This window comes from Chamaea fasciata, unplaced genomic scaffold (assembly GCF_029207755.1).
Source record: "Chamaea fasciata isolate MVZ Bird 193981 ecotype frontalis unplaced genomic scaffold, bChaFas1.0.hap1 SCAF_17, whole genome shotgun sequence".
NCBI classification, from domain to species: Eukaryota; Metazoa; Chordata; class Aves; order Passeriformes; family Sylviidae; genus Chamaea; species Chamaea fasciata.
Window position 1 is genome coordinate 7,899,585 of NW_027094102.1, and position 8,231 is coordinate 7,907,815.

General features: G+C 55.9%; 1 protein-coding gene across 1 annotated transcript; it reads right to left on the reverse strand.

Moving 5' to 3' along the window:
• Positions 1–154: 154 nt before the first annotated feature.
• Positions 155–6,926, reverse strand: LOC136298292 (bactericidal permeability-increasing protein-like). The gene is made up of 15 exons (XM_066198930.1): positions 6,812–6,926; positions 6,035–6,134; positions 5,277–5,405; positions 4,676–4,831; positions 4,231–4,294; positions 3,713–3,776; positions 3,169–3,260; positions 2,828–3,004; positions 2,555–2,614; positions 2,263–2,430; positions 1,920–1,987; positions 1,655–1,697; positions 1,213–1,276; positions 641–717; positions 155–393 (listed from the first exon to the last, which is right to left on the reverse strand). The coding sequence occupies exons 1-15, from the start codon at positions 6,924–6,926 to the stop codon at positions 346–348; spliced, it is 1,425 nt and encodes a 474-aa protein (XP_066055027.1). The 3' UTR covers positions 155–345.
• Positions 6,927–8,231: the final 1,305 nt, after the last annotated feature.

The window sequence follows — 8,231 nt, forward strand, 5'->3', positions numbered from 1 at the left end:
TGCCAGGGCCAGGGAAACAGTCCAACAAAGTGGTCCTGATCCTGCTCCAGCTCCCACCTGGCCCAGTGTAGCCCCAAGCATAAACAGTGACACTGACACTCAGGCCCTGGCACCGGCACCTTTATTGCTGCCCAGAGGAAGGAGGCAGGGTGGCTCAGGACAGGGCACCCCCAGCTCATGGTAGCACCAGGTGAGACCCTAGCAGGAGGATGGAGGGTCCAGGTGAAGGCAGCAGCGCAGGGCACGGGCAGGACCAGTGACCTTTGGTGCTGGGATCAGGGGCAGGGAAGGGCAAAGTGGTGAATGGAGCGTATTTAGTGCTGTAGGGCTCCCATTGCCTTATCTTCATCCCTGGGGCTGGAAGTGAACATCTGCTCCAAGCAGCAGGAAATTCTGGGAGAAAGAAACAAAGTGCTAAACTGGCCCTGGAAGCTGCATAGCCCAGTGCCCACCACATCCCTGATGGATTGTTGTGCTCTGGTTTGCCACTGAGCCATTGGAATCTCAGTGAACAGCACCCTCCCATCCATCACTTCCCAGCACAGCTGGAGGAACTGGATTTGGAGGCTGTGCTGGTAAGGAGGATTTTGGGGGCAGCAGGATGGGCCGCAGCCAGGACCAGCTGCTGCCCCTCACTCACCTGGTGGAACTTCACGAGGATATTGGAGAGCTGAATCCTGTTTGGCAGTGCCAGAGGGAAACCCTCATCTAAGCGGGCTGGAAAAGACAACACATGTTCTCTGCATTGGGATGGGAATGGGAGTCAAGGGAGCACAGCGCACACAGAGAAGGTGGCCACCTCCTTCCCCCAGCCCTTTTCTCTCCTTCACTGCTCCTGGGGGAGGCAGGGGAAACTCCTCCCAAGCTCCTGGGGCAGGGCTGCGTGTTGTGCCATGACAGCCCCCTCAGCCCCTCCAGCCAACAGCCCCACTCTGGTCTGAACTGCTGGCGAGGCAGGAGAAGCAGGGATTGGGGGAGAGGGTCTGGAAAGCATTAAGAAATGCACAGGGCTCATTTTTTCCATTGCATTTGCTGCTGGGAGCCTGTCAGAGCAGCAAGAGGCTCCCACCGCTTTACTGCCGCCTCCTGCACGCACTTTTCCCTGGATCAGCCTTGGCAATGAGGATTTAATTAGTGAGCTGAGACCACTTGGACAGAGCAACCTGAGTGGAGGGTGCTCCAGTATCCCCATTCCCCACAGTAGGTTCTCACCATTGACATGCGGGAGCAGGACATGGGAAGTCAAGTAGTTTATTATGGACTGCATCATTCGCACCTGGGGAGTGGGGAGAGGGAGAGAAAAAACTCTAGCTTGTGAGACAGGAGACATGAAGGCAATGGAGGATAATTAGGAAAAGGAGATGAGAAGCTGGGATGGGCACACACTTTGCCAGAGACACCAGCAGTGTTGTCTGGCCACACTGGCAGGGTAGGAAATGTTGGGGTGAGAGCAGCAACAGATCTGGCTCCTCATCCTTTCCCAGCCTTGCAGGCTAAGGCAGGAGATGGCTGCAGGGTCAAGGGTGAATGTGGGGTCCTGGGTGCACCCTCAGGTCCCATATTGGGAGGCAGCAGGGAATGAGACCTTGTCCTGGCCCCCAGCAGGCTGCCAGCTCCATGCGGGCGGCTCTGGTCATGGTCAAGGATAGCTTACCTGGAAAGCGCCGACAGCCGAATCCTTCAGAGAGAGCCTGATCCTGTGCAGGGACAGAAGTGGTGCTGTGGAGGATGTCCCAACGGAGGGAGTGATTCCACCCAGCAACGTCCATGCAGATCCCACTCCCTCCAGCCCCAGCCCATTCCATCCACATCAAGCCCACATCCCTGGGATCTTCCCACCCCCTCTCTGTCCTTGGGCACCCAGTACAGAAACACCCCCTGCCACCCCTGGCCCAGTCAGTGGCTGCTCCCCTCTGTACCTGCCCACATCCAGGCTCCCAACGATGTGGCCGGATCTGACGTTGAGGACAGCGGACACGTTCCCTGTCTGGGGAGAGAGCACAGAGCTGTGGCAGTGCTCACCCCAAAGCAGACACCTGGGAGAACGGCTGTGACCAGCTCAAACACACCACTGCCCATCCAGGGCTGTGTTTGCACCCAGCATTAAAACAGCATTAGTCAGTGCAGGAATTGTTCTGTTGGGAACACCCCCACTGTGCCTGGACAGCACCCAGCACCTCCCCCGGCAGGATCTGGGCAACAGGACTGGGCACAGCTCAAACCCCCTTCTGCCCCATCACCACTGGCTGTGTCTGAACTCACCAGGCTAAGGAGGAAGAGAGGAGCCAGGCTGGAGTTGGGAAGGATGGCATAAGCCTGAGCATCCACAGTGGGCTGGAAGGAGATTCCTCCTGGTCCAATAGTCAGGAACGGAGCAGTGGGAGCAGACAGCCTGAACTTCATTGTCATGTTCGGGTACATCTCCTCCAGCTGTGTGGGAGGAGGGAGAGAAGGGGAATGATGGCACAAACCTCTGGTCCTGATGGAGAACTTCTGGCACAGAGCAAAGCCTGTGTGTGCAAGAGCTCTGGGCAGGCAGGACCAGACTGCTCACCTGGGGAATGAAGGCTGAGAAGACAGAGGTGTCCAATCTGAATCCCGCATCCTTTGGGATCTGCAGGGGGAGGACTGTCACACTGGGGCAACCTGGCACAGAGGAGCCCATGGGGAGCCCTCCCATCCCCAAATGCTGCCATGTCTGATAGCCCAGCACCATCCCACAGCCCCCCAGCTCTCTCACTGGGGCTTCTCCAAGACTGCTGGCTGCTCCGGAGCACCTCAGCAAATGGAACCTTTTTCCCAGCCCTGTCCCACTCGTGCCACTCACCATGGCCTCTGTGATTTCAAAGACCAGTGCCCCAGCCTTGTGGTAGGCAATGCCAGCTGTGTTGAAGAAGTAGCTGGAGGCTCCAAAGTAAACCATGCGGTCATGATCCGAGGGCAAGGCCAGTGGCAGTGGTGAGAAGGAGACGGTGGAGCGGTGGCCCAGGGAGTAGAATTCACCCTGGGAGGAGGGAGAGACGTGGAGAAGGGCTGCCACTAGCAGTGGGGTTCACCTGCTCACTCAGGCTGACAAACAGCATTGGCAGCAGGTACCAAAACCTTGGTTCCCACCTGCGTGTGGCAATGGCATTGGCCAAATCAAGTGTCCCGAGGGCCACCTCTCACCTTCAGGTCCAGATCCAGGGACTGGGCAGTAGTTCTTGGAGGTGCCACCAATGAGTAATCAATCCCAATCTTGTCATCTATCCTGGCTGTGACTGTAAACACGAGGAAGAGAGATGAATAAGAATGACATTGTTGGGAAAGCAGGGCACAGATGGCTTCTGCTGGTGTCTGGGCAGTGCCATGCCTGGGCTTCCTGGTGCATCAGCTCACTACCAACTGCCCCTGTGCTTGCTCCTGTTTAGAAGAGAAAAAAACATTTTCCTCCTGGCTTTTTCACAGCCGTTTCCTGGAGCTGAGGAATGGCCTGGATCCCCCAGCCAAGGCAGCCCAAGCCCCTGCCAGCCCTTGGGCACAGGTCCTGAAGGGATCTCCAAAACCCAACAGGACACAGAGTGATTTGTCTTTGCCAAGAAGGTGCTCCCTGGCTTCCACCTTGGGTGCCAGAATGCCAGGAGATGGAGAGTGGACCCAAAGTAAAACATTCCTCATGGCTGGGAAAAGCTAGGAAGAGCTGCTCCTAAACCCATTTGCAAGCCTCCAGTACCTGGCAGGGTCTGGATGTGCTTCTGGAGCTCGTTTTGTACAGACTTGGCGACATTGTCACAGACCTGTGGAACAGAATAGTCACAGAGCTGAGCGGGGGCAGCCGGATCACAGCCCCCGCTCGCAGCCTCAGCCACGCTCCCTGCTCCATGACAGAGCCTGCTTAAATAAAAGAGCACACAGTGATGATTGTCTCCATTCATCAGGCAGCACATGAAGTGTCCAAGACACAAGCAGGGTTTATACCTACAAGCATCTGCTTGCAGAAATTTCCCCTCGGCACAGCTCAGCTCTGGGGAGACCGTTTGAAGGAATCTCATGTGGCCCATGCAGGAATGAACCGTGCCGAGCAGCCAGGACTCAGCCAAAGCAGAGCAACTGAGGGGATTAACCCACCCCACAGGTGTGTGCTCTGGCTCTAGCTACATCCCTACATCTGATCTTTCCAGCACATCACCTACAAGTGAGGGCTAAAGATCACCAGAAAACCCAGGGCCCTGCTCTCTTCTGCTCACATACCTTGCTACCCATATTCTTCTGCAACTTGGACTCAATATTCTTGCGGAACAGGTTGTAAAGCCACCTGCAGACAAACACAGAGAAAAGCCCAGTCCAGCTCAGATCCATATTGCAGAAGTCTATGCTCAGGAAATGGAGACCCTAGAGATGCAACACCCTGGGAACATCACTCCCACACCAATTTGACATCTGGCTTTTGCCCTAGGGTTCCCATTTGCAAATAGGCTCCCTGGTAAACCACAGAAGTCTGGTGTCTGCATTAACCACACCTGTTAAATGTGCAGCCACAGCAGGAGAAATTCAGGCCAGATTTAAGACCAGGCAACTGCCAATTTGCCAACAACCTGCTCCTTGCACCAGGGCCACGTTCCAATGGCAGAGCCACATTCCCATGGCAGGTGGGCTAACACACAGTGTTTCCAAACCTTCCAGTGAAATTACATACCCAAACTTGCTTGAAAAGTGCACACGAACATTGGAGATGATGGCCTTGCAATCCGAGGTGCTGATGGTGGGCTGCCCAGTGGTGTCACTGCCCAGCCTCAGGACAATTTCGATGTAGACATTTTCCATCCTCAGGTTAAAAGATCCATGTCCCCGACTGCAGGGAGTGGGGAATGAAAAAAGGACATTTGTCAATGCCAAGGCCTGGTGAAGAGACCTCAAATCAGCTTAAGGATGAATCTGTGTAGATCAATCTTGCCCTGTATGGTGCACCCAGAGGAGACTGGAAAAGTGTTTAAACTCAGGGGAAACAAATTTCATTGGCACATAAACTAGGAGAGGTAACCTTTAAATAGAGGGGAGTGAGAGTAAGTAGGGGAGATGGAAGAGAGACCTGAGGGTCCATGTATAGCTCTCCCAGTGTGTGCCTTGTTCCTGCCTCCCACCCTCTTTTATCCATCATATCCATCTATCCATCTGGGGGAGCAAAGTGACAGCTGCCCAAAACAAGGGAGAGGGAGAGGAGAAAAAACCTGTCCAGATCCAGAGAGGGAGACACAGAGTGGGAGCCTGAACAGAGAGAGGAAGAGCTGGGCACTCACATCAGGCTATACTTCACCCGCCAGTCTCCATCCAGCTCGACAAAGGCATTGGAGATGGAGACCTGCAGGCCCACATTGGAGATCGGGGTAATCCTTGAGTGAGGCAAGCGGAAATTGGGAATGCGCAGTCTAAAAATACATGAATAATAAAAAAGTCATGTTAGAGTGGTTCGTCACTCCCAAGCACAAGGCTAGGGGGGGACAGAGGGAGACAATAGGAGAGGGAAGGAGGGTGAGCGGGAAGGAGTGGAGTCACTGCACTGGCAGCATCCCCAGCTGCAGTTGTGCTGCTGCAAAGCTATGCCTGGCAGGGACACACAGTGCAAGGAGGCACCTTTGGGAATGTGGCCCTTGCAGCCACCCACAGCAGCTCCAAAGGCTGCACTGCAGGAGCAGAGAGGCACCTGGGGCAGCAGGGAGCTGGCATTTCCACAGTGACTGGGCTCCTACTCCACATGGGAATGTGTGCTCTGTCCCACAGGCAAGGCCATCTCCACTACCCAGGTTTGGGCTGCACACAATCCACCCATACCCCCAGTGCTCTGACCCTGGTTCCCTTTTTCCCCTTGGGCAAGGGGCATACAAAAACAAAGGGGAACATATCTGCCTGCACCAAGGACAGGACCAACATCTCAGGGAGCTGTGGAGGGGACAGGATGGTCCTCACTGCTCTGGGGACTCCCCACCCTCCCCACCCCTCCTACCCCTCGCCTTCGTTGGGGGGCAGTGGGTGGCTCCAAGGTACTGGCAGGGCTCACCTGGACAGCTCATAGCGCACCTTCCCCGATTTACCCGAGATGTCTGGCAGCTTCAGCTGGGCCAGGTCCTTCTCCAGGATCGTGATCCCCTGCTGCTTGGCTGCAGGGACACAGGGAGAGCATCACTCCACCACTGCCACAGGAGCTGGAGCACACACCGGGCATGCAGTGGAAGGATCAAAGGAAAGATCCAGGTGATACCCCATCCCAGGCTGGCTTTAAAGCAAACCTCTGTGCACAGAGCCCTGTCAGCACACAGGCAATGCTGTATGCTTCTCATACAGTGTATTTCAATCCATAACTGCACTCTGCTGGAGCCTCGGCTCCAGCAGCTTCAATAAAAGTAGCACGGGGCCCATCCATGTCTGTCACTGCCCCATCCCAAAGCTCCCCAGCTCCTCTCTCCTTTGCAGCTCCCTCCTCCAGGCTCACGGCTTTGCTGCTTGGACATGCTGTGAGACCAGGACCGTCCTGCTGTACTAGTCTCCCACATTGCCTCACTGCATCTTCCTGAGACCCCAAGGGCTGGTCCCCTCTGCAGGGGCTCCATAAAGTTGTGGGGTGAGGTGCAGGCAGGTGCAACGGGGAAGCTCTGGGCATGCTTTTGGAACTCCTGTTCAAGGATTTCTCCATCCTGCCCCTGTGCTCTTCACATGGGCACCCATGGCCAACGATCTCCCATGCTGACCTGGGACCCTGCACTTCTCACAAGCTGCCTGGCTCCACACCTCTGCCACCAGCACGTCTGTGAGGAGAGAAATGAGAAGCAGAACCCACCGTAGTCCAAGCCTGCCTGGGTGATCCTCACCACGAAGCCGGGGTTGGTGGCTGTGGTGAGTGCCAGGCACAAGGCCAGTGCCCCACAAGCCACTGCCAAGCTCTGCACTCCCATCCTGGCTTCTTGCAATGCTGTACTACGCTGGGCTCTCCCTGCCCACACCACCTTTATATCCCTGCCAAAACAGGAACTGCGGGCAAAGGTGATGTTTGGAGCCACGGCGGGCGTCCCCAGGACTTCCTGCTTGGCCACCATCCTGCTCCACTGTGCTGCTGGCACCATGGTCCAGCACAGAGGCACACCTGGTGCCATTCACTGAAGGCAGGGAAGGGGCAGTGGAAACTGGGAGGCAACAGCCCAGTTTCCTGCTCTCTGTCAGTGCCAGCAATCCCTGCCTGTGGCATCCTCAGTGGAGCAGAGCTGGTTTTGGCACTGCCAGATGAGCCTGATGGAGCCACATTCCTGCAGCTGCACCCAGCAAAAGCTGTCAACAGCCCCGGCTGCACAGGAGCAGCATCCCAGCCCTGCTGCTCTCCATCTCTGTTTCTGTCTCATGGCTCTCCTGGCCTTTCTTTAGCCATTGAGCTACTTCTGTCACACCACAGACCTGCCAAAGGCACCAGAGCAGTCATAGGGCACCAGAGTAGACCTGGGCACAGCAATGGCTAAAGAAGACAGGTGACACGTTCTCACCTCATGTGAGCAGACCCTGGGGACCCCCACACCCAGCAGGCCTGGAAAAGGGGCACCTGCCTGGGCTGAGCAACTGCACCAGGGCAACTTCCTTGCTGGGGTGCCCTGCACCTCCACACCCTGTCACAGGGCTGCTGCACAGAGCAGCCATGCACAGGACGAGCCATCCATCACCCCAACATCAAGCTCCAAAGACAACACTTCTGAAGCCTGATATGTCACAGCTCTTGTCATGATGGCAGGAGACAGGGGCAGGAGCTGGGTGCAGCCAGGCAGGTGTGAGGGGAAAACACCCCTTAGGCAGGAGTGCTGGTCTGGCTGGTCTCTTCTTGCAAGATAAATGTGATGAGGGATGGAATGATTCAGTTACTTTCATTTCCTGTGCCTGATGTCCAGGCCAAGGAATCACATGGCTGCCGATGCAGGCAGATCTCATGCTGGATCCAGGGAAGTCCTGGCTGCCAGAGGCAACATTCTTAAGCCAGAAGCCCATGGGCAGTGCTCCTTTTGCCCAGAAAGAAGTATCCAAGAGCAGAGGAGAAAGGCAAAAGGCCAAATCCCCACTCACAGCCTCCTGGGCATTGTGACCCTTCCTGTCACCCATCATCAGCTCTTCTCTGGGTCTGGCTCAATTTGGAGCAGGAATTCCCAATCATCCCACAGTGACAACCCCATCTCACTGAAGGGCTGCAGCAAAGCAACATTCAGGATGTTCAGGAGGAGCAT